The sequence below is a fragment of the Macrobrachium nipponense genome, chromosome 37 (assembly GCF_015104395.2).
Source record: "Macrobrachium nipponense isolate FS-2020 chromosome 37, ASM1510439v2, whole genome shotgun sequence".
NCBI lineage: Eukaryota > Metazoa > Arthropoda > Malacostraca > Decapoda > Palaemonidae > Macrobrachium > Macrobrachium nipponense.
In genome coordinates, this window is record NC_061097.1 from 54,810,944 (window position 1) to 54,838,022 (window position 27,079).

Below are 27,079 nucleotides of genomic sequence, written 5' to 3' on the forward strand. Positions count from 1 at the left end.
ATTCCCATTACTGCCCCAGACCCGAAGGCAATCATTTTTTTTTAACTATTTATTCAGATGTTAAATCCTCGGCTAAAAGACCTTTGAATGGATCCTTTTGTTTTATTATTTTATTATATTATTATTATTATTATTATTATTATTATTAAGGAAGCTGCCCTTGGATTCACTTCGAAAATTCAAGATAGGTTATTCTTGATAAATTCGACAGTTTTTTCCTTACTTCCCCTGTTGAGGTCGCTAAAATCCTTTCAATTTAACTTATGTATTTATTAGAATTATTAGCTTCAAAGTGTAGTACTCTTTCATTACAGGCAAGAGTGGCAGTCTTTCTCTTTTTTGAGCCTTTAATTAACTTAACTATTATTGTTTTATTCGCCCGAACTCGTCTGTGATTTGAATTACAAGTTTAGTACACGGAGATGCATTATCTTATTTCTAAGGTGTTCTGTGAATGTCCTGGGATATTTGGTTAATTAGATTTTCATAACATTGGTCGGGTATAAATGTGGCAGTGTAAGAAATTATACATATTTATGATAATTATTTTAATTTGATACATATAATGTATATATAATATATATATATAATATATATATATTACACGGGTGTCCATAAAGTCCCAGTACCATCCTGAGCAATAAATACTTGTAATGGTACTGGGACTTTATGGATATATATATATATACACACACATACATATACATAGTATATGCTCGCTAGGTTGCTCTATTTTTAGCAACACGGGAAAAACTACCAACGACCTTCATTGGTTCCAGTGTATTCACTGAAACGCTGAAGTTTGAGAGGAAGTTCGGTCACGGTAAAGGAAGTGTAAATGCGCCCACAGGATTTCCTCTACGCCTCCTCTGCCTGTGATCGTCGCGTTCCGGTACGGGGGAACCCGCCCGTTTCTGTACCTGTACCGTTCACAAACACGCGCTCGAGTCGATACGTGAAGGACTTTTGATTGTATTGATTCGCTTGATAAGACCGTGCGTGTTTCTTCAAGTCTATAGTATCTGTTTAGCTGTTTTCGTATAAACGTTTCCATCTGTTTATTTATCTGTGTATGTATTTAGTAAACAGACACACATACATGTAGATATAAATATACATATATATACTATATATGTATATATATATATATATATATATATATATATACATATATTTATATATATACTAATGTGTAATATATGTATTTGGTTCACACTAGCCAACCTGTTTACTAATCTGCCAGTTATCTATCGATCAATCTGGTATGTGATATTATATATTTATACATGAAGGGGGATATATATATATATATATAGATATATATTATATATATATATATATATATATATATATATATATAATGAACCTATATACTGAGCTATCTACATAGATATATCTGATAAGTCACTAGATCCTACAGACACATCACATACGGTTCATTTAGCAATTTAAGAAATATTTTTGACAACTTGGAAACACCTCATATATATATATATATATATATATATATATATATATATATATATATATATATATATATATATATATATATATATATATATATATTGGCAACTTGGAAACAGGTGTGAAATCCAAGGCAGGACAGGCATGCGAACTCCATTCTGCAGGTAAATGTGACAACGTAGTATCCCGTGTTGCCAACATTCTACTCATTCTTACAGATTTTCATTTGTTTTTTGTTTTTCCGTCGTCGTTTGGATTGTGCGCACCCGACTTGTTATTTTATTTTATTTTTAAAGGTTTTGGAAGGACGTGACGATTGCCATATTGAATCTATGCATTTATCAATGAATCACTTTGCACTGTTCAGTAGGCTGAAGAAGAACTTGCTGTTTCTCTGTGTGTGTTTCCAGGGGGACGTTCATACCATTCATTTCTTTTCTGTGAAACTTTCTACCTCGCTTTGTGTTTCCTGAATCATTTTCATACCGTTCATATCTAGGCTGTGGAAGTCTCTGCCTCTTTGTGTTTCCTAAATCAGCTTCTTATCATGTGATGTAGGCTTTGGAACTTTCTGCCACTCTCTGTGTTTCCTGAATCACCCATATTGATGTAGGCTCTGGAACTTTTTTCCACTCTGTGTTTCCGGAATCACCTTCGTATCATGTGATGTAGGCTGTGGGACTTTCTGCCTGTCCCCATGTTTCCTGAATCACCTTATCATATGATGTAGGCTCTGGAACTTCCAGCCACTCTATGTTTCCCGAATCACCTTCTTTCATGTGATGTAAGCTCTGGAACTTTCTGTTTCCTGAATCACCTCATCATGTTATGTAGTCTGCGGAACTTTCTGACTGTCTCTGTGTTTCCTGAATCACCTTCTTATCGTGTTATTTAAGGTCTGGAACTTTATGTTTCCTGAATCACCTTATCACGTGATGTAGACTGTGGGACTTTCTGACTGTCACTGTGTTTCATGAATCGCCTTCGTATCATGTGATGTCGGCTGTGGAAGTCTCTGACTTCCTCTGTTATCCCAATCTCAACTTTTGTTAAACATCTTGATTTGTCAGATACTTCTCTGAACTAACCTTGAAAGAAACAGGGAGAGAAAGGTTTCTCAGTCACCTGGTTAGCGTCCGTCAACCTTCATGCCGAACAGGTCATTACCGGCCTATTTTTAGGCCCTCGGTGTTCACGGTCGGAGAGAGAGAGAGAGAGAGAGAGAGAGAGTGAAAATAATCATGTCGGATGCTGGACATGTTTTACTGAAAATCTCTGAATATAACGTTTTATTTACATGATCTAATCTTATTATTATTATTATTATTATTATTATTATTATTATTATTATTATTATTATTAATAATACTTATGTTTTTTCTAATAATGATGTAAGATTTCATTTCCATGTTCTGTACCAGATTATGTTATTACCTGATCGAATCTTATTGCTATTTCGTGGTACATATGATTATTATTTATTTATTATTATTATTAAGAGCATCATCGTTACTATTACTTTTGTTATCATGTAATAACGATATCAAACTTCATTTCTGTATTCTGTACCAAACTGTATTTGATAACTGTAACTTTGCGGGAATGTCCTTCGCTAAAATACTCGTAGACTCAACGCCGAGCGGATATTTATTTATTTATTAACTTATTTTTCTAATATTCCTGAGCCGGAATCGGCCACTTCCAGTCGGCAGATTCGATCGTTTCCCCTTCCATTTACAAGGACGACTTTTATTATAATTATAATAATAAAATACCTTCCGGTCATGTTTGTGCAATGTCCTAATTTACTTCTCAAACCGTACGTGCGTATGTTGCAATAAACAGTACGTATGTGCATGCGATTAGGCGTGAGAGTGAGAGTGTTTGCGTGATTTTCAAAAAGCATATTAGTGGTGTTTAGATGCGAAGGCAATAAACACAAACTTAAACAAACCAGGAATTCAAACAAGCGAATCCTTGTGCGGGTAAGACCCGACCCTACCTGGGCCAGTTCTCTTTTCGAGCCAGTCTCGCTGGCTCCAAGATACAAGATACATGAGACCGTCCGCTCTTACAACCTCAGTGTCACAAGCTTCTTATTCATCCTGAGAGAGAGAGAGAGAGGAGAGAGAGAGAGAGAACTTTTTGGCAAGACAACGCCGTTTCTGAACCGAAGCCTAATTTTCCTTGGCAGCACCAGACATAGTTTTATTATTCGACTTTTGTAAATCTTCAAAAATAAACTTAATCCTACAACCGAATGTCACGAAAGGTCACGCCATTATGCTGACGTTCCAGAGCTTTGGAATTCTATTCCTGCTCATGTTTTCCCTGAATCTTAAAGTCTTCCCTCGTGCTGAAACGCCTCGTTTTTTGAGCCTCCGTCGGACCTAGGCTACTAAAATTCACAAGGTCGCCCGTGCCTTGAATTATTTGTTGACTATATTAGCTTCGCTAATTTATGACTCAAGATGGTTGCCCTCAAGACATCAGTGTCACGAAATACCTTCGTATGGTTAAACTAAGCTAAGCTGTTTAGCTGTCATGCGTGCGTGCGCGAGCGCCTGCATGCTGGCAGTCGTCTGTATGAGTTAATGCTTCTGATGGCGTGGATGATGTAATCCTACTAATAATAACTGGTAGCTCAGGTCCACGTGAACTCGCTCTCTCTCTCTCACAACAGAAATCTAATTAGGTAATGCTCCCTAATAAGCTTCTGTTTCTTCTATTTCTCTGTTAGTTGTAAAGTTATTGTTTTAGTATAGTACCCATATTATATATATATATATATATATACATATATTATATATATTATATATAAATATATTAATATATATAATATTATATACAAATCCACGTGAGTAGGCGAGTGAAAAAAGCCGGGCTTGGAACTAGTACTTTCGTATAGTTTATTCGACATTTCCAAACTACTTTTTTCAAGTCCAGGTTTCTCCCTCTCCTTCTTACTTGTGCTATATATATATATATATATATATATATATATACTATATATATATAATATATATATATATATATATATATAACTTGTAATTTTTTATTTTTGTATTTAATGAAATCTTTAAAAAAAATTATTTTTCACGAGCAACTTTGTAATGACATTAATCATGTAAAATTTTCTTATTGACGTTAACGACAACAAAAACAATAATATAACAAATGACACTCCATTTCCTTTAAGCAAAGGTCTTATAAAGCAACCCTCCCCGACCGCCCCCCCCCCCCCCCCAAAAAAAAAAAAAAGGTATTACTAGTGTACTCATCCACGAACCTTAGAGTCCCAAGATGAGTCCTATGTGCCGAAAACTTCCGCAGTACATTTGACGTTCTTAAAGGAAACATTTTTTTTTCTCTCAAATAAAAGTTCCATAGAATTCTCCGAGTGGAAATCTCCTCTTACCTGTAGTTTATACTACACCAAAGGAATCTCCCGCATTTAACGGAACGCCCAGTCTTTTCAATGTTTTACTGGGACGCCCAAACCTTAAATAAACAACGAAGTATTTTGTGAATCGCTCGCGAGGGGCAGCGATACCCACGGTCGGAAGACCGCGCTCCGTTTTGTAGTGTTGCGACCGCGCGAGACCGTCTCTAAAGTAAGGAAGAGTCCCCACATGCCTCTGTGACAGTTGGACCTTTGTCACCTCTTTTTCCGAGAGTTATTATTATCAAGCTATCGGATTCTATTTACGGGGATCCTTGAAAGAGGGATGCCTTTCTGTATGTGTGTGTCTGTTTGTTTGTTTTATTGTCTGTCTGCCTGTCTGTTTTTCTCAGTGTTCGCTGTCTGTCTGTGTCTATGTCTTTTTTTTCAATGTTAACTTTCTGTATGTCTGCTTATTTGTCTATGTGATTGTCTACCTGTGCCCGTATGTTTTTTTTTCCTTGCTGTGGATCCGTCTGCTTGTATGTCTGTTTATATATCTGTCTGGTTGCTTCGTCTGCTTCTGCCTGTACGTCTGTTTTTCCCCTTTTGTTTGCAGTCTGTCTGTCTGCCTGTGTAACTGTCAGTCTGGAAAGGCTTTCTTCTTGACTTAACTTGCTTTCTCAAAGAAGGCAGACCATCTGTGACAGCCGATCTCCTTACGCAAGCGAGGATTTCCGTCGTTATAAAACGCGGATGTAGTTACGTGTTTCACGTCACGGAATGAAGGCCGTAGAGTGTTATGGATAAGGAGAAGGCCAGGGGGGAGGGGGAAGGGGTAGAAGTGGGTATGGGTGGCATCACTCCTATCTCCCTCCCCATCCCTCTCGGAACGAGTCATAAAAGGCTTTATATTCTAGAACGAAGCTCCTTCACGCTTATTCTTGTCATGTTACTGTTTGATTGGATCAGTCTCTCTCTCTCTCTCTCTCTCCCGCAGTGCCAGTGTATCGCAAGCCAATCATTCACCCGTTTCAGCTGGCACGTCCGTTGTAAGGAACGGCTTTCCTATCTAATTACGACGAGAGAGAGAGAAAGAGTTAGGGGGGGGGGGACTCCGGGTGTTCCCCTCATGTCCTGAAAACTATGACATCATGGTTTAATATTTCCCTTATAGACGGGTATTTAGTGTATGCCATTGTACAGACACATGGGTCCTGGTGTTATTTTAATATCCCCCCCTCAAAAAAAACCGTGACGTGACGCCATACATCTCCATCAAATATGCAGCGAGAATTTCTTTCGGAAATCAAACTGGGCGAGGATTGGAACGGCGTGGCTAAGAGAGAGAGAGAGAGAGAGAAGACCCCGACAGTGGGATCGAGTGCTGCCGCCTGGTGGCGGGCCGGCCAACCTTGCGTTTGTTTATATCCAGTTCTTCTTCTTCTTCCTTTTCTCAAGTTGCCTGTCGGCGGAGATGTTGTTTTTCGCCCTTGCACGATCATCCTGGTGGAACCTATCAGGTTCTGGTCCAGGCAGGTGAACTGGTTTTACTTGACCTCAGTTACCCTTCGGCTGAAAGGGAAAAACAAAAAAAAAAAAAAAAAAAAAAATTACAGAAGGGGGACGGTCGGCCGGCCTGCCTGGCTGACTGAGGGAGGAGGCTTGTGCGCCCACGTGGGCGTGCGATCCTCCTCCTCCTCCTCCTCCGCTGCTGCAGTATCGAACACATTCCGCGAGCTGGTTGGAACGTGACATAGGAGGAGAAGAAGGAGGAACTGTGGTGTTGCCCCAGAGGTTAATGTCGTTGGCGAAAATTAAAGATGGCTATGGATTAAAGAGGTTATTATTCGCTGCATTTTTCCGGCAATTGTCTGTCGTCTGTGTAGTCTGTGTAGCCTCCTCCAGTTCCGTGTGTACACACACACTCGAGCGCCCTCGTTCGTCATCGGGAACGCATGCGTGACTCACGCGATTACGTCATTGTTAAGCGCTACAGGGGGGCGGGGAGCTGGGGGGGGCGGGTGCTCTTAATATGTTAATGTACCAATGGGCGATTATAAGAATAATAAACTTATAAGACACAGCCACGTTTTTGTTCGCTGTTTGTCCTTTTGTCTCGCGCGCGCACGCTGAACCTGACGACTCATCCGTATGGTATCGTGTTAAAAAGATGTTAACAATTATGATGAGGAATCTTATAGTCACTGTAAATTCTATATAAGGTGTTTTGTTTTGTTTATTCGTCACTCTTCATTTCTATTGCAACTTTGTTATTCGTCGACTTGATACGAAGCCCTTTTTTTGGATGTTACATTTTTGCATCGCTACTTTTATACTTTTACAACGGAAAAAAAACTCGCGATACAAAGACGTTTTATAGACGCATCTTTAAAGCATCGCAACTTTGACACTTTTACGAAAATTACGGAAAAGACCTCGCGATACAAAGACATGTTAGACGTATATCCTTGCATCGCAACTGTGACAGATTTACGAAAAAAAAACATCTTTGACACATTTACCAAAAAAAATAAGAAAAAAAAAAACTCGCGACACAAAGACATATTTTAGACGTCTATCTTTGCATTGCAACCGTGACACATTTGCGAAAAAGAAAAATGATAAAAAAAAAAAAAAAAAAAATCGCGATACAAAGACATATTTTAGACGTATTTCTGTGCGTCGCAACTTTGTCACATTCACGGAAATAACCGGTACGGGTTCGGTACACGTATCCCGCAGTCATTGCATACTCGGTCTGACGTGACTCCTTCGGAAGTAATTTATGCGGGCCAAAATTTACCTGGTTACTGACAACCTTGAGAAAATCGTTCTAAAGAGGACTTTAGACTTCCGCCATATCATTAGGAAGTCACGTAAAGCCGTTGGTCCCGTTGCTGAATAACCACTGGTTCCATGAAACGTAAAAACACCATACAAACAAGATAGATAGGTTGATATTATAGCACCCACTGGCGTGACAGCAACTAGGGTCTTATACATGACGTATACGATATGGGTGGCTTCGGTAAGACAGAGGTTAGGAAAAAGTTCGGGAAATGAATCAATGACTCGAAACACGGTCGTTGAGAGAGAGAGAGATTTACCGTTATCTATTTCATTCTTATCCTTCTTTATGTAATTTTATTTTGTGAATAGGTTGATTCTCTCTTCTCTGAGTTCCTGTAACAATTCACTTTCCTTATCGACTTTATTCCTGACTACTGATTATTCTTCTTCGCTCGAGACACTACTATTCGCTGCTTCCCATGCAGTTATTTTTATTGGTCTTTGTTTCCTATTTACGGCTTTTATTTATTTATTTATTTATTATTATTTAATTTCTTTTTTAGAATTTTCTGAATGTCTGTATTCAGTTCAGATTTGGTGAGTTTTCGAAAGTTAATTATCCCATGAGATGAGAACTATTGACGAAGAGAGAGAGAGAGAGAGAGAACTAAGTGCTTATTAAAGAGGGCGTGTTCGTTCATGAGGAGACCCCCCACCCCCCCCCTACCCCTCCACCCCCTTGCACCATTTGGTGTGAGGTAGGGGAGGTTGGGGGGGATTGATGGGTCTGGGGTGGGATGACGGAGGATTTCGGTGGGGGGGGGGGGGGGGTGGCTTGAAAGCGAGATACCAAAGGACAGACGTGTCTGGCCGTTGGGAGGAAGTGAGGGAGAGAGAGAGAGCACGCGTCCCTTACTATAGAGAGAGAGAGAGAGAGAAACTGCACTTTTAATAAGAGAAAAGCAGATGATGGAGAAGAGAGAGATATATTGTCTTTTAAAAGAGAGATATAGAGTGAGGAACACTGTCCTTTTGATATGAGAGATACAGTGTTTCTTTGATGAGAGAAAGAGTGTGTGTTGTGTGTGTGTGTGTTTCCCTTTGATAAGAGAGAGAGAGAGAGAGAAAATGTCGTTTTGATGTGTGAGAGAGAGAAAAACATTGTACTTTCGATGAGAGAGAGAATGAGAGAGATCTTTGATGTGCAACCACAAAGGTCATGGCGTTCTCAAACACTGCATTATTTGCTAAAAATAAATGAATACACTAAATAAAGGCACCCTCTGTTTGCTCGAGAGAGAGAGAGAGAGAGAGAGAGAGAGAGAGAGAAATTAATTATTCAGATTTGAGCACCGACCCGAAGACTCACTGATAGGACAACATGTGGTCAACAGACAGACAGACAGAGACATCACTGCAGGATGAACTGCACTGATATTCGGATGATGATGATGATGATGATGTTTATGATGATAATAGTGACGGAGAGGAAAAAGGAGATGAGGACGACGAGTACTGATGGTGAACATCACTGAGATGAAGGTGGTGGTGATGAGAATGCGGATGAGTGACAGTGTGTGAGTGAGAGGCTGATAATGAGTTATAATGATGTAGGAGGTAATACTGGTAATTATGATGTCGATGGAGAGAGAGAGAGAGAGAGAGAGATTTTGTCCCCCAAATATTAGAAAAATGTTATCCATTTGATGATTGATAAGGGAAAAACTGTGTTTTTGGTGAGAGAGAGAGAGAGAGAGAGAGAGTATTTTGACAGATATTGAGAAAAACTTCATCGTTTTTATGTGTGTGCGTATGAGAGAGAGAGAGAGAGAGAGAGAGAGAGGCTGATATGGCACCAGTTGAGCGCTGTAGCAGGTTAGGTCAAGCATAATATATTGATTAACCTCGTTGCAATTCCTCAACTCCAACCCCCCACCATTCCCCATCCATCCCCACCATTCCCACCATTCCCCCGCCCACACCACTGCCCCTACCTTCCTCCCCTGTCCCCTTCCCAAGGAAAATTCCCACCCCGCTCTGAAGCCGTGGTCCTCTTCTTTTTTTTTTTTTTTTTTTTCCTCCGTTGTCATCTTTAGCAACGTTTAGATTTAGTTTTCTTTCTTATTGTACTAAAATAATGGAAAGTCCAATTTACTTATATATATATATATATATATAATATATATATATATATATATATATATATATATATATATAAATGGAAGACTATAGAATTCTCTCCCTCCTTCCATGCTCCCCGAATCATGTACCCTGTCACCTTATTACGGGGGTGTTACGGGGCATGTTTGTCATGCCCGGTGGGAGAAATCCATTGCCCAATGTATTGCGTGACTCTGCTTTCTTTGGGCAGCCACCATGACCCACCCGTGTTTATCTCTCTCTCTCTCTCTCCTCTCTATCTCTCTCCTCTCTCTATATATATATATATATATATATATATATATATATATATGTGTGTGTATATTTTAATCAGAATGTTTCTCTTCCTTACTACCTGTAAAAATCCGCCCCCCCCCCCCCCACCCCGAACTCGAAAATTCTAGCCCGCCTGTCCCCGATTCCAGGGGGCATTGTATCGATATTTTACCACCACCACCACCACCGCCGCCGCCGCCGCCTCGAAGGAACCATATTCATTGGGGAGTATTTTTCTTCTTCTTCTTCCACTTTCTTCTTTGATTTCTTTTTCTTCTTCTTCTTTTGCATAAAGTGTGGTGTGGTTTGGTCTGCCACCATGGCATTTGTGAAAGGCCTGGCTGTGGTGCCTCCAGTCGCCTCCTGTCTTCTTTTTCCTCCTCCTCCCCCACCCTACCCCTCCCCTCCCCTCTCTTACCAAGTGGGTGGCGCGCTCGATCGCACGCACACACACGCTTGTGTATATGTGTATGTATGCATGCTGCTGCCGCCTGCTTGCCTGCCTTCCCTCTCTCTCTCTCTCTCTCTCTCTCTCTCTCTCTCTCTCTTTTGCTTTGCTTGCTTTCTGCCGGCCCGGTTCGGCGCCTGGCCAAGCACACTACCACGCTGAAAACAGCGGAAACAGATGTCTGTACAATTCCTCTTTTTCCTCTCTCTCTCTCTCTCTTTCTACCCCTTCGTCATTTTGGTATGTTGGTACCTTTTCCGTCATTAGCTGATCAACCCTCTCCCTCCCTTCCTCCCTGCGGAACTATCCTAAGCCCCCTGGGGGAGGGGGGGAAAGCCTACGACGTAGGCACATCGGAAGTGGCAAAGCATGATCCTTTGTCGGGTTTCAAGGCCCACCTCTATCTCCTCCCCCTCCCCCTCCTCTTCGTCTTCTTCTTCTTCCAAGGAAGGCAGTCCTCGTTGTGTAGGGTATATATTTGTCCTTTCGTTGCTTTGCGAAGGAAATCAATTTTAGGGAGAGCCTTCCTTCCTCAACAGTGCACCACGACGAGTCTAGAATCTCTCTCTCTCTCTCTCTCTCTCTCTCTCTCTGCAATTATTCCCGGTATTTTAAAGCTCAGAGACGTCTCTCGTACACAACCAAGCGTGGAATGGGCGTTGGAAGGAAACGTAGCAACCTCTTTATTTCTAAGTGACAGTAATCAGGCCAAGTAGGCAACAACAGACCGTTTTTCAATCCAGGGACGTCAAAAATGGCCCTGTCTGTCTCATGTCCTCCCCTTTGACCTCTCATGCGAACGTCACTGACCTAGCTTAACGACATCAACCTCCCTTGCCTCTCTCTCTCTCTCTCTCTCTTGGAGGAAGAGGAAATATGGTCTCTCTTGCCCCTCTCTTTCGGAGTAGGAGGAAATATGGCACGTAGTTTTAAGTAGCGAGGATGTCGAATTCATTTGACGAAATGCAAAAAGGCCCCCCCCCCCACCCCACCCCCTTTTTCGCCATGAGTGCGGGCGGTGGTGGCGCGTGGTGGATCATCATCGTCGTCGTCATGATGGCCCTCTCCCGAAAATCCTGCATGACGTCACGCAAGCCGGTAGAAGATGCTAGAACGTCTTCTAGGGGTGCCCATAGCGCCGTTTTTAAGCGGTGTCATGTCCTTGCGACCGGGTCACCAGGAAGGCTGAGGGTATGGGCACGTCCAGACATGCCTGGACTTCCGATGCCCTTTTGCTTTCGCGATGGAAACGTCGAGGTTTTGTCTCTGTCGTCTCCCTGCTGTCGTCGCTGCTGGTGCGGGTTGTTGGCAGCCCTGAACAGCAGCAGCAGCTCTGTATGTGTGTGTGAGAGAGAGAGAGAGAGAGGGAGAGTGTGTGAGTGTCTGGGTGAGGAGGGTTGTGGTGGAGTGGGAATTGGGGGAGAAAGAGAGTGAGGGAGGGGGAGCTGGCGGAGAGAAGGGGCTGGCGGAGGGAGATAGATAGAGAGAGGAAAGGGGTCCCCCGTCCTCTCCTCCTCTGTATCCTCCTCTCCTCCGCCTTCCTCCACCTCCTCCTCCTCCTCCACCACCACCAAACGCCTCCTCCACCACCACCACCACCACATTAACACAGACAGCCGCGTGGAGGAAACATGGGCAGACTTCATTGCTGTCGTTCCTCATGTCGGAGAAGTAGTGCTGCTGTAGTCGACGGAGGCGCCTCTGTTTCTCTAAGTCGTCGCTTCCCCGAGGACGCTCTCGTCGTTGTGCCCCGTCTTCCCTACTGCAGCAGCAGCCGCAGGAGTGACCAGCCAGGTTGTGATTCCCCCAAGCAGAATGCGGAGGCAGCAGGCACAGCAGAAGACGAAGCAGCAGCAGCAGCAGGAACCCGAGGGACACAGCTCGTCTGAATTACCTGCCCGACGGGAGAAGGAAGAGAGATAGCATGGCGTGACTACAGCTCTCCGTTATTATTATTATTATTATTCTTATAATTCGCCGCTCATTATTCTTATTATTCTTACCACTCTTAAGAACTACAAGGACAGAACTGTGCTGCCTTTTCAAAACAGTGTTTCGGCCCTCTCTCCCTGCACAAAAAGAACCTTTATTTTTTTTTCTGTATACAAGAACCCGTGACAGGAAAGGGGAAGAGAGAGAGAGAGAGAGAGTGAGAGAAAGGAAATAAACATGTAACGCAAGAGACTTCTCACGTTGTGTCGAATAGGTGTTGCGATTCAGAAAATCAGAGAAGAGAGGAAAATCGAAGTCAAGAAAATAATCACAGTAACAGAGAGGGACCCATATTGACCCATATTGCCTGGGGCCGTGATAGAGCAGCTTTTGGGTTTTGCTTTTTTTTTATATATATTATAAAAGGGTTTCCCGTGAAAAGCGAGAGCGAACGATTCATGTCTTTTGGGGATCGTTAAAAAAAAAAGTGGCCAACCACCCCCTACCCCCACCCCCATGGAAAAAAAACCCAGTTAACTAGTATTTCACGGTTTTTTCCCCTTGTGCAAATAAATTAAAGCGTGTGTGTTATTTGAGTGACCTTGGCAGCTTACAAGCGCGAAATCAATAGTGCGTTTTGGGGGTAGAGAGAGAGAAGAAGAAGAAGAAAAGAGAGGGGGAGACATTGCTACACATACCCCCCTCCCTTCACTCCTCCTGAATGCCCCTTCCCTCGAAATCTCTTTCATCATAGCCCTATGAAACCAGACTTCGACGAAAAAAATTTCGGAAAATTCAGAAGACTGAAAGTCTGACGAAAAAATCACAGGCTTCAAAAAGTCTGACCTCGTTGTGATGCAATGCTAGTCCAGGATGAAGTACTGTTAAGGAAACAATAATAGAGATAAGAAGAAGAAGACTTCCATATACCCATAGACTTGTGAGGCTTATAAGTCATTATAAGTCAGTCCTGATCTCTTTTAAGAGTAACTTCGGCTTTTGTGTGTGTATATGGTCCGCTGTTAGAGTATCTATAATATATATCTATATTTTTATTTTTATTTCGACTCGACGGTAGATGAATCAGTCTGCCAATCGCAGGCCGGTGTTACGTGACTTGGGAGTTAGACTCGTCAGTTTCTACTTCGATCGTCGTGAATTCATTTTGGTTCGAAACCAAAATTAAGTCCTATGGGATAGACCAAGAAAGAGAGAGAGAGAGAGAAAGAGGAAAATCAAGGAACAAGACTTTTAGAGTTGTATATTTTTATACCTTAAGTATCGTAGCAACTTTCTCTCCTCTTCTTATTTTGGAAGAAAAAAAAGCCTATTCAAAAAACTTACAAGAAACTGTTCAGGAACTGATATATATATATGCATATATATTCATATATATCCTGAAAGTCCAAAAAAATCAAAGGAGAAGACCAATCAAGATCTCATAGTTGATAGATGTGTGGATTATATGTAGATACAGTAAATTAAACAGACTTCCTTAAAAAAAACAAAAAAAAGAAAACATTATAAAAAAGGTAAAAATAAAAAATAAAAATTCTTTTTATGTGATTTGGTAACTTGACATATGTGAGGATGATGGTGACGTGGGGTGCTCAAATTGATTGTATCTGATACATGCCATATGACCCATACCTGTATGTAGACTTATGTATGAAATGTATGAAATTTATGCTTCTATGTATTGAAGTATTGGCGACAGTCTTCCTAAGACTTACACACAAAAAAAGGGGGGGAAGAGAACGAACCGAATGGCTAGACAGTCCTTACACATCAATACTCTCTCTCTCTCTCTCTCTCTCTCTCTCTCTCTCTCTCTCTCTCTCTCTCTCTCTCTCTCTCTTTTCTAGTATGAAGGATTTCTGTCGTTACCCTATCCCGGCTGTTCGGTCACACACACACACACACACACACACACACACACACACACAGTCGTACCTCCCTTCTTACATGAACGTCAATCCCTACCAAATTTAGACTGTTTACACTCGTTGAAGTAAACATCTAAATTACCCGATGTTTTACATCGATATTAAACATCAGATTCATTCATATCGATCAATTACCGAAGGTTTCTTGTCTTCACCTCCATTCTCTTTTATGCAAACAAGTTTTGCAAGTAAAATTTTGTATTGTGGTTGTCTCCGAGGACGTAATAAACATGAATAACCTCCCGGAATTCTCTCAACACACACATACACACACACACACACACTTATTTTTAGAATAAGGAAGAGGTGTAAGCTGGTGCCATTTCATTTATTCATTTTCATTCACGATTTGGTTTCGGTTCAGAAAATTGGGAAAGCTGTATATTTGTAGCCCCTTGGGAAGGGAGAATTGGAATAAGTCTACGGTAAAACAACATAACATTTCACTGTAAACTTCACCTAGTTGTCCATTTATTTATTTTTATTATTTGTTTTTATTTATTAAATTTTTTTATTACTTTTATTTATTTATTTATTTATTTTTATTTATTTTTATTAATATTTTTATTTTTATCCTGTCATGACAGCATTATTTATGTATGAAACATTCGATCATGCCGTCACTATAATGACAGCATTATTATTATCAGTAACGTGATGTAAATATGTAATGACAGCATCATCATCAGTAACTTCATAAAAAAAAAAAACTTCTACGAAATCTGATTGCATGACTTCTCTTTCAGAGACCAGTCCATTTCAAGCTGCTCAGTCTCTTATATAATAATTTTTTTTCGTCTGTCCTGCGCGTGTTCAGGTTGGTCGAGAGCCTCCGAGGGAAGTTAACCTGGTTGAGCGGCGAGGCGTCCTTCATCGAACACCTCCAGGGCCAGTTGGCGAACGCGAGGAGGACCCTCCAGGAAGCCACGAGTGAAATTGCCGCCGTCGACGTCTATCACCACGACCACAGCGCCGTGCAGGATAAGCTCCAAGTACGTGCTGGGGGAGATTGATGCGTGGAAAACGTCCTCCTACTCCCCTAACCCCGCTTCCCCCACCCACCCAGTCTTGTTCACGTCGTGATTCGAAATGCAAACGCGAAGATAGATGTACATATTTTAAAGACAGTTTCAGCTGTTAACCCACTTCAGATGTCATTCACTTCCATCCAGACGAATAGTATACGAAGAAAGATTTGAATTACTATGTTTTAAAAATAATTTTATTTCTAACTTCCGCACACTTCATTCACGGTCATTGGAATGCATACATGAAGACAAATGTATAGATTTGAACTACGGTTTTTGGAAACATGAAATTATTTTTAAGCACACTTCAAACGTCAGTCACTTCCTTTGCATGCATAGCATTATGTGTTATCTCAATCTAAAAAAATATTTACTAGGAGAAGAAACATCCCCCAACAGAAATAATCACATCTCAAGATGTTGAATTCACCTCCCACAAGCGTGCTTTGCATTGGCTACACTTCTAAATGTAGATCAGTAATGAAGAAGAAAAAAAAAAAGAAATCTTGGCACCCAATCCTGGCACTCCCGCCTCGACACTTAAGCATGGCGTTGCCCTCAGTGGCACCGAAGAGCTTTATATCACTTGCATGAACTTCAGTGATTGTTACGTTTTTCTCACGTTACAAAAAAAAAAATCCTTTTGTGGCATGTCATTTTAGTCCCTGACTCGCCATCTGTCAAATGTAATATAGATAACTAACTGGATATAGTAGAATTCAGAATAAACCTAATCTGTATAAGAGTAAATCTTATCTTCTTAAGAAAAGGAGAGAAGTGGCGCTTTGCAGGTTTTGGCAGTCATCAGGATTGTCCTGGTAGTAATGCCCTCTGATATATTTTTTTACCTATTTATTTAATTCTTCATTAGTTTTAACGAACTGTACTCTTACTAGATTTTATTTGGGTGAGGGATCCAGTTGTTGTTTGTTTGTGTATGTGTTTGGTGTATGCACACGAGGTAAGTCATTCACCAAAGGACATTTCTTTCTACCTTTTCCAGATCATTGGTCATCGCGTGTCTGAAGCCGCTGGTGAGGCCAGACAGCTCATATCCAAGACCAAGAGCCACTACATAACAGAGGGGCGATCCCTTCCGCAGGAGATTGGAACACAGGTAGATTGGTGTCTCTTAGCCTGGTCTTATTTTATCAAAGGATATTTACCATTTAATTTGTGTTTTGCATTCTCTGTGCCTTTGTTACTAGTTTGCTGTCAGTGTGTTTCCTTCATTCATTCCCCCAACTCTGACTTCATTCGCCTTACTTCCCCATCAGCTAACGAGTCTTGAGTTGGAGGCTGAAAGTGCAGTAGCCAAGATGGAGGATGAACACCAGGAAGCGAAACGAGCTCGCACCATCCGCTTCGAGTACAATCGGGACGTGGAGTCGGTACAGTCGTGGATTCAGTCTGCTGAGGCCAAAGTGCAAGACAAGAGCGTAGAGCCTCACACTCTCAAAGAATTCTTGCAGGAAATTCATTGCGAAATAGGCAGCGTCACGGACCAACTGGAACGACTGACTCGCCATGGCCACATGATATGCCAGAGGACCAGTAACCAGAACGAGAGGGAACTTGTATCCAATACGATTGCATCATTGACTGATCAGCTGCAACAGGTTCGAAACTGGTTGGAAGATAAGAAGGCTCAGGTTGGCGACTCTCTAGAATCATGGCAAACGTTCATTCAGCTGTATAATTCACTGCGCAGCTGGGTCGAAAGGCAGAGGAACTTCCTCTCGGAACCATTGAAATTTGCCACCTTACCTGAGGCACGTGGAAAGCTGCAGGAATATGCTGTGAGTATCTGACTTGCTGTTGGATGTATGGATGTGGGTGGTGATGATACAGTTCAGATTTCAGTATGTGAATATTTGACTGTCTTTCCTTTTGTTTTCTTGTGGTTCTTGATTATTATTTTCCATTTCCCCATTTTTTCTTTGCCATGTGTTTAGGCTGCGGTGAAAGACTGCAAGTGGGCCAACAAGCAAGTATCCGAGATGACCTCCGAACTGGCAAAGATAAGTCAGGTCTCCAATGTCGGACCACTGACGGACAAGCAAGCAGAGATGGAGCAAGAAAAGTCAGACGTTGAGAGCAACCTGAAGGAGGTCATGGCCTTATTGCAAGAGATGGCTGAAGAATGGGAGCAGTGTGAACGCAAATCCAAAGACGTGGCTAGCTGGATTGAGAAGACGCGGCAGTCGCTAGACAATCCACAGAACAAGAAACGTTCACTGCGCGACCAGTTGGCCGCTCGCGAAAAGGTTCTTGCGGACGTCACCATCCAGAAGACCAAGCTCGTGATGGCCATGGAGAAGCTGCAAGTTCACTTCCGTGACCGGATGTGTGCTGAGGCTCAGGTGTCCCACGAAAATGAGCAGCTACAGATGCGTTTGGAGGAGCTGCAAGGAACTGTGAAGGAAGATTGTAAGACGTTGGAGGCATGTGTCCACCAAATGGATGCCTACCAACAGGTAAGTATTGGTAAAAGGGTAACCCATATTTACCTCCTCAGTTTGTTCCATGAAATCTGCATAAGCTAGGTTACTTTTGCCATTAGATGTTTCAGGCTAACCTTCAGTGCCTTTCAAAGAGAATGCCTCCTAACAATATGCCCTGGTTGATATATACATATCCTGTTTAACACTTGAATAGTATATTAGTTTGGATTGGAAGTAACTTTACATGAGAATATAAAAAAGTTAAAAGTTAAATCTTTAACTTTCAGTCCTTAACAACTTTAGACATGGAGTTGACTATGCATGTGATACTCTTTTAAAAGCCAAAATATGCTCATGCATGTACTTCTTATCAACATACCTTCACCTTATTATCCTTCTTTACAGTCTTAATGAGCTTTTGAAGTTTCCACTTGATTAGCAGAAGGATTTGAGGTTAAGGTACCTTAGCCATTGTGTGATCACATTTCTTAATTCTGCGAGTTCCGTTTGATGTGGTGGGGCATCCTTTGTAATGTTGTTCTTTTTTCTCCTCCAGGAAATACAAAGATTAAGGCAGCAGATGGTTGGGGTGGAGCAACAGCTGCGTTTAGTGTCGAGTCCCACTTATAGTCCCCGTGATAGGGATAAGGCAGTGGCAGAGCAGAACGTAAGTGTAATGTTGTTTGTTTTCCTGTCTATTGGTGGTCAACTAACAGAGCTGAACTCATGTTTACCATTCATTGGTTGTGCATGAGTAGTTGTAGACAACGTCTCCAAATATGTATTGGCATTCTACATACATGTCCTGTTGCTGTTTAGATATTTTGTTTGTTGGAGACAGACACCATCAAAGTGCATAGATAATTTAGAAACTCATATGGACAATGAATGGAAGATCTAACAATAATTGCCATAAAAGATTCATGAACTAGTAATTCATTTAACGAATGTTAACTAGCAAAATTGTAGTCTCTTCTGTTCCTTTAGCCAATTAATCTTATAAGTATCATGCTGTTTGAGCAAGAATTTCTTCTGCTAGTACCACCAATTGATCAGATCATGTTTATTTGCTTGTAGCTTTTGACAGAAGCACTTTTCAGAAGATTCATTCAGATAAAACTGACTTCAGTTACAAAAAAGATTACTTTAAAGTAACAAATATATACATGTAGAGATTGTAGAGTAATTAATACAGTTAGAATATGTATATACATACAGTAATGATAGAAAAATATGGGTTTATAGAGATAAGGTCATTTGGACCCATACTCACGAACCACTTCCTAGCGGCCGGAGTTTACCACATTATGTGAGGATAATGAAATGGCTGTATGACTACGAAGGCACATGCTCGCAAATAGCGTGCATGCAGTCTCCCATGGGAGCTGAAGCATTTCATTCTGTTACCACAAAAATGGTAGGCTCTCGACTGCTAGAACGTGGCCTGTGTGTTGGGGTCGTTTGAGTATTTATGTAATAATATTTTAGTTACAAGGTTGGCTGCTTTCCATTTCTTGTTTCCTGGGTTATGAACAGATCCTCTCTCATGGTAAACAATGGAAACTGATATGATTTAATGTGCATAACCTAATGATACTCGCAAACGCTACTAAATCTCACACACCGTGTTCCCAATAGGCATTGGGTCCCCTTTCTCTGCAATGTTCAGTAATGATGATTAACTGCTTGTGCATATCTATGTGATTTAATACATTTGAGCTAATTTTGTAATCGAGGAAGGTACGCAGATGTGGTCAGTAACAATTTCGTGTTGTACGTCAAAATCTTCGTCACTTGTGTCTGTGGCTCTTGTCACTTGTGCCTTTGTTGTCTTACTGAGCTGAGCTGATAAATGCTGAAAATCAGGGTTAACACGCTTCCGTAGTAGAATTGATTAACAGATATTTGACAAAATTTCTTTACATATATTTTCCTATGTGGCTTTGTACACTGTGTCTATATCTCTGATAATGAGTATTGCTTTCAATTTGAACAAAATAAGTATAACTTGCTTTACAATACTAATTAGGTGATGGTTACTTTACTGCATATAGCTATGTCCCCCTAAAAATACAGGTATTGTGAAAAAACTATCTTTGGTTATTGGTTTCTGAAACATTGGCACTCAATGTCCACTCACAGGCCTGCCGAGAGAGGATCAGAGCCATTCAGTCGAAGATCAGTGCGCGGAATGAGCGTATCAAACTCCTTAATCTGCGGGGTACTCCTGACACTGCCCCCCTTGACACCTAGTAGGACGCCTACCTCTCTCTTTCCATACCATCCAGCATCCTAGCTTTATTATCCTTTTCTGTGGTGCTTCCCTTTTCCAGTTAGGGAGCAGGGAAATGAAACGCAGCCTTAATATACATTCCATGTGCCATTCTGGTTCTTTCATAACTAGCAAACAGTTTGTCCCTTTCATCCAATCCTTTTTTAACACTTTTGTAAACATTGTTTAATGCAAAGCTTGTGTGTATCCAATCCACTTACAATGCCACTCTTCTTTGCCGGGACTGCATACCACAGGTGCTCCAAGGCCAGTATGAATCGCAGCAACGACAAATTGTCGAGCTCACCGAACGAATCTACCAGATTGACCCCTGTGCGGTGATTCCGACCGAGCTATTGCTTGAGACGACCGAAACGAGCACTCTTACTTCTTCGCTTGATATGCAACCTGAGGAGGAGGCCCAAATCTCATCCATGCAACCCAGATCAGACCTCACTGAACCTCATCCCCAAGATGTTCAAGTAGTAATCACTCAAGAAATATCAAGTAGTGACATTGATGGCGTAGATAATGAAGTGAAATCCCTAACTTCTATGAAGAGCAGCATTCAACAACAGTCATCTTCAGTACTTATTAACCCCGATGCTAATTTACCATTAACTTGGGCAGATGTTGCTGCAGGACGTAAAAGCCCAGGAGTGTTTGGTCAAGCTTTTACTGATAACTCAACGCAGCAAGTATCCCAAGCATCAGTGTCCATGACAACATCTCAAATATCATCTGTATCAAGCACACCATCTTTAGCTGATGACCAAAGCAGACAAGAAGCCTCTACAATTATAGATAAAGAAAGCATTGCTGTTGTCAAAGAACAATATGATATTCCAAAAGAGGAAAAGCAGCAGCCTGCACATTACAAAGCACGACAGCAGCATTATGGAAGAACCCATAAACCTGAGGCTTACGAACAAGATGTTAGATCAGCCAGGTACATACAAAACCGTGAAAGACGTGTTCGTAAGAAACCTCCTGTAGAGCAGCAGAGTGATGTATGTCATTCAGCAGAATCCCAAGAAGAGATTTACTATGATGCTCCAAGCCGGAGAAGCAGTAGAAGAAGCAGCCCAAGAAATGTACCTTATTCAAGAACAAGATTTAGTCCAAGGGAAAGCCCTAAAGATACTCCTATGGTAACACCCAAAACCAGTCCAACAGATAGCCCAAAAATGAATCCTCAAGTTGTACAACAGGAATCAGCAAAAATCGTTACTGTAAGTAAACAAGAACAGCCAATGACAACACATGAAAAGTCCTTCACCTTTGCTACCCCATTTTGGGATGGTAAGATAACTTATGCAGATATTTTGAAGGGTAGAATAGAAATGAAATCTCAACATGAAGGACAGACCTATGTCTCTCCAAAGGTAATTGAGTTTCACTCATCCTCAGACAAAAGTGAAACAGGTGAAACAGATTTAAATCAGTTAGGAGATGAAATTGTATCATCTGAAGCTTACATGGAGAGTCTAGAACAGACAGTTCCTGAAGAGGCTAGTGTAACCATGGATGAATATGCTATGCAAGAAATGATACCAGATAGTGTGAACACAGATATACCACCACCAGCTGAACCATTAGAGGAAACTGCAACTTGTATGCAGTCATACCCTGGTTATATTGAAGAAACCCCATATCTAACAGAAAGCATTTCAATATCACAGCCTCATGATCCCACATATCAGCAAGCTGTCAGGATGTCCATGTTTCATCATGAATATCCAGTTGGCGTGCAAACTATGCAGCCTCCTGTAGAAACAGTAGAGAGCTCTATGCAAGTTATGTCAATGGGTAATGAAGTGAACAATATGACATTTTATCAGGATCTAGGCCAATATCCTGTAACTACGAGTTATATTCCAGATGGACTTAGTGTACAGACCTATACTCAACAAATGAATGATTATCAAGAGCCCACTGAAGCAACTAATGAGTATCAAACTATTCCTATTGACCAAGCCCCCTCAGAGGAACTCACATCAAGAATGATGTCTGTTGAAAGAGTTTTGACCCCACCCATGATAACGCCACCTGAAACTCCCGAACAGTATCATGAAGATGAGGAAATAGAAAATAATGACATTACAGAAGTGCCATCTATGATTTTTGAGTCCTCTTCTGCACAAGAACAGCCTACAGTTGAACAGGTTGTAGTTGAACAGACTGTAGTTGAAAGTAGACAGCCTACTTCATCAGAGTCCACATCAGTGTATGAAACTTCACAGCCAGTAGATAGATCTAAGCTTTCATATGCTCAAATATTAGCTATAGGCCTTAAAGCAGCACCATCAGCTGTTGTCACACATACGTATGGAGCCTTCAAGTCCGTTATGTCTTATGTTAAAGGACCTTCAGTTCCTGAAAAACTTGAAAGGCGTGAAGAACCATCTGTCAAAGTCATGGCGCAGCAACAGACACCTATAATTCATACAGAAAAGAGGGAAAGTAGTGAACAGCAGGAAAAGAAGTCTTTCGAGCCTGCAATTACAGTGACGTCAGCTAAAGATTCAGATACACCGAAGGGGACTGAAGATGCTTCTAAATCAGAATGTTACATACCTGGCCTTTTATTCAAAGAGAGTCCAAACCGAAGATCAAGATCCAAAAGTGCAAGAAGAAGAAAAGTTGATGGGACTTCTGAACCCTGTGAAAGAGAATCATCAAAAATGAGAAGATAGATCACAAATCAGAAAAGGTTAATGAACCGGTGATAGTGAAAGAAGTTGAATATGCAGAGGAACAGTTTGATGAGATTGACCTTCCATTTGAAGAGAACACTGAGATTGACATAACAGTAGAAACAAGTCAAAATAGAACTGAAATCACATATGAAACTAAAGAAACGAAGTGTAATGAAACACATGTCATTCAGCCTGATGTGAAGCTTGAAGACAAGAAATCTACCTCTGATAAAGAAGTATTACAGGCACCGACTTCAAAAGCAGCTGATGGTGAGGACAAACGCAGGAAAAAGAAGAAACGCAACAGATCAAGAGCAAAGGATGAGGAAGATGATTTGGAAAAGGCACTTCGAGAGATAGAAGAAATGGAGAAAAGTGGTAAGATCCAACCACATCCATCTCAAAAGGCTTCAAGTGTACCTCCTGATGATGACAAACCAAAGAGAAAGGGCTCTAGAAAGTCTAAGAAAACTGAGCTGCTATCAACTTCTAAGACAGAATCACAAACTTCTTTGGACAGTCTGACTAAAGAAGAGAAGTCTGAGGTTAAAAGTAAGACAAATAAAGCTGAAAAGAAAAAATCAGCAATGACCCGAAGCACAGAAATGGACACAAAAACTGGGCAGACGTCCGAAACTGATACACAAAAGACTGCAAGTAAGGAAACCAAGAAGGATAAAGGAAATGTAAACAATATATCCAAAGAAAAGGATTTAGATGAGAATGTGAGGAGTCTTAAGCAGAAAACTACGAAAACTAAAGAGATCAAACCTGAAACACTTGTCTCTGTCGATACTTCACTTATTTCAAAACATACTGTGGTCCAACCTGTAGCTGTAGCAGTACCTGAGCAAGTGGCAAAGTCCTATAAAGAGCTTCCTAACAGTGACCCTATTGACCTCACATCACCAACTCACCCTGACCCCTCCACCTTAGAAACTTTAGCTCCTGTAGATACTAGCAATGTATCTTCAGTAGAGGCATCTGTTCCCCCTTCTACATCCTATGAAGATAAGGCTAGTGCTAGGCATGTTAGAAACCCATTCATGGAGGTGTTTCAGAACCAAGAAAAACTGTCCTCAGTTGAAGATTTGATGAACTCTCCCTTGAGAGAATCATCTTCATCCCTTGTAGATGTAACTCAGTCCAGTGCCAGTGTTGGATGTGAAAAGGAGGATAAGACACTTCAAAAGAGTAAAGATTTGAAGAAAAGTTTCGAGATTTTACAGCAAACATCTCAAATCAGTATAGGAAGTGTGAAGTCTCAGAGCTGTGATATGAATGGTTCTGGTACATCACAAGATGAGAATATTTCTGCAGAAATTAGCAAAGATGAAGTTAACCAGGAAAATGTTTCGAGTGTAAAGCGTGCATCTCCAAAACCATTTAATTTACCTGTCCCGGAGCATGCAAATGATTGGATGCAGATAGTTGAGGAAGGTGGTTTTACTTTAGATGATGAAGATATGGAGTGTGATGTTAATGATCAAAAAAGAGTTGTAGAAGGTAGTGAAGCTCCAGAAGTGCTGTTAAGTGAAAAATTTAGTAAGAATGTCAATGAAAAAATTTTGACAACAGAAAACGTGATTGCTGGTAAACCTGTGGACACTAAAGAAGTTGATGAAAAGTGCGGAGTTAACACAGAAAAATCTAGGGAGTCACCATGTAAATCTGTCACAACATTATTCACAAGTGAGCCTGAAATTACAACCACATCATCTCATACAGTAATAAGAAAGAGAATTATCAAAAAGATAGTAATTATTGATGGTAAACCAGTGGAAACAGAAGAGGCCGTTGAAGAACCTGTGGATGTAACTGATGAGATGACTGAGGAATTACCTAGAGAGAGTGTAATTACTGAAACTATATGTTACCAGAATGTTAACCAACAAACCACACTTAGGTCGTAAGTTAATAAGAGAATTATCAGAAAGAAATTGGTAATTATGATGGTACACCTGTGGGAAACAAAAGAAAGGTTGTTGGGGAAAGGTGAAACCTTGGAATGTAGCTGCCGAGATGACCGGGGAATTACCTGAAGAAAGTGTAACTACTGAAACTATTTGTGAACCAGATGTTACAACCACAACTATTCGAAAGGTTATAAGAAGGAGAATCATCAAAAAGGTTGTAATTATTGATGGTAAACCTGTGGAAACAGAAGAGGTTGTTGAAGAACCTGTGGATGTAACTGATGAGATGACTGGGGAATTACCTGAAGAAACTGTAACTACTGAAACTATTTGTGAGCCAGATGTTACAACCACACTGTTCGTAAGATTATAAGAAGGAGAATTATCAAAAGAATTGTGATTATTGATGGTAAACCCGTAGAGAAAGAAGAAGTTGTTGAAGAACCTGTGGATGTAACTGATGAGATGACTGGGGAATTACCTGACGAAAGCGTAACTACTGAAACTATTTGTGACCCAGAAGTTACAACCACAACTGTTCGTAAGGTTATAAGAAGGAGAATTATCAAAAGAATTGTGATTATTGATGGTAAACCCGTAGAAAAAGAAGAAGTTGTTGAAGAACCTGTGGATGTAACTGATGAGATGACTGGGGAATTACCTGAAGAAAGTGTAACTACTGAAACTATATGTGAGCCAGAAGTTACAACCACAACTATTCGTAAGGTTATAAGAAGGAGAATTATCAAAAGAATTGTGATTATTGATGGTAAACCCGTGGAAACAGAAGAGGTCGTTGAAGAACCTGTGGATGTAACTGACGAGATGACTGGGGAATTACCTGAAGAAACTGTAACTACTGAAACTATTTGTGAGCCAGAAGTTACAACCACAACTGTTCGTAAGGTTATAAGAAGGAGAATTATCAAAAGAATTGTGATTATTGATGGTAAACCCGTAGAGAAAGAAGAAGTTGTTGAAGAACCTGTGGATGTAACTGATGAGATGACTGGGGAATTACCTGAAGAAACTGTAACTACTGAAACTATTTGTGAGCCAGATGTTACAACCACAACTATTCGTAAGGTTATAAGAAGGAGAATTATCAAAAGAATTGTGATTATTGATGGTAAACCCGTGGAAACAGAAGAGGTCGTTGAAGAACCTGTGGATGTAACTAACGAGATGACTGGGGAATTACCTGAAGAAACTGTAACTACTGAAACTATTTGTGAGCCAGAAGTTACAACCACAACTGTTCGTAAGGTTATAAGAAGGAGAATTATCAAAAGAATTGTGATTATTGATGGTAAACCCGTAGAGAAAGAAGAAGTTGTTGAAGAACCTGTGGATGTAACTGATGAGATGACTGGGGAATTACCTGAAGAAACTGTAACTACTGAAACTATTTGTGAGCCAGATGTTACAACCACAACTATTCGTAAGGTTATAAGAAGGAGAATTATCAAAAGAATTGTAATTATTGATGGTAAACCCGTGGAAACAGAAGAGGTCGTTGAAGAACCTGTGGATGAAGCTGACGAGATGACTGGGGAATTACCTGAAGAAACTGTAACTACTGAAACTATTTGTGAGCCAGAAGTTACAACCACAACTGTCCGTAAGGTTATAAGAAGGAGAATTATTAAAAGAATTGTGATTATTGATGGTAAACCTGTAGAGAAAGAAGAAGTTGTTGAAGAACCTGTGGATGTAACTGATGAGATGACTGGGGAATTACCTGAAGAAACTGTAACTACTGAAACTATATGTGAGCCAGATGTTACAACCACAACTATTCGTAAGGTTATAAGAAGGAGAATTATCAAAAGAATTGTAATTATTGATGGTAAACCCGTGGAAACAGAAGAGGTCGTTGAAGAACCTGTGGATGTAACTGACGAGATGACTGGGGAATTACCTGAAGAAAGTGTAACTACTGAAACTATTTGTGAGCCAGAAGTTACAACCACAACTGTTCGTAAGGTTATAAGAAGGAGAATTATCAAAAGAATTGTGATTATTGATGGTAAACCCGTAGAGAAAGAAGAAGTTGTTGAAGAACCTGTGGATGTAACTGATGAGATGACTGAGGAATTACCTGAAGAAAGTGTAACTTCTGAAACTATATGTGAGCCAGAAGTTTCAGCCACAACTATTCGTAAGGTTGTAAGAAGGAGAATTATCAAAAAGGTTGTAATTATTGATGGTAAACCCGTGGAAACAGAAGAGGTCATTGAAGAACCTGTGGATGTAACTGACGAGATGACTGGGGAATTACCTGAAGAAAGTGTAACTACTTGAAAACTATTTTTGTAC

The 27,079-nt window shown here is 40.7% G+C and overlaps 1 protein-coding gene across 1 annotated transcript in view; it reads left to right on the forward strand.

Annotated features, from left to right (window-relative positions):
- LOC135209264 (muscle-specific protein 300 kDa-like) overlaps nucleotides 1–27,079 on the forward strand; it is a 355,456-nt gene that overhangs the window by 223,007 nt on the left and 105,370 nt on the right. Inside the window, 9 exon segments of the mRNA XM_064241973.1 lie at nucleotides 15,219–15,393; nucleotides 16,433–16,546; nucleotides 16,707–17,228; nucleotides 17,385–17,906; nucleotides 18,430–18,540; nucleotides 20,403–22,838; nucleotides 22,841–24,695; nucleotides 24,889–25,110; nucleotides 25,113–27,050. Of these exon segments, the coding sequence (XP_064098043.1) occupies nucleotides 15,219–15,393; nucleotides 16,433–16,546; nucleotides 16,707–17,228; nucleotides 17,385–17,906; nucleotides 18,430–18,540; nucleotides 20,403–22,838; nucleotides 22,841–24,695; nucleotides 24,889–25,110; nucleotides 25,113–27,050 (7,895 nt within the window).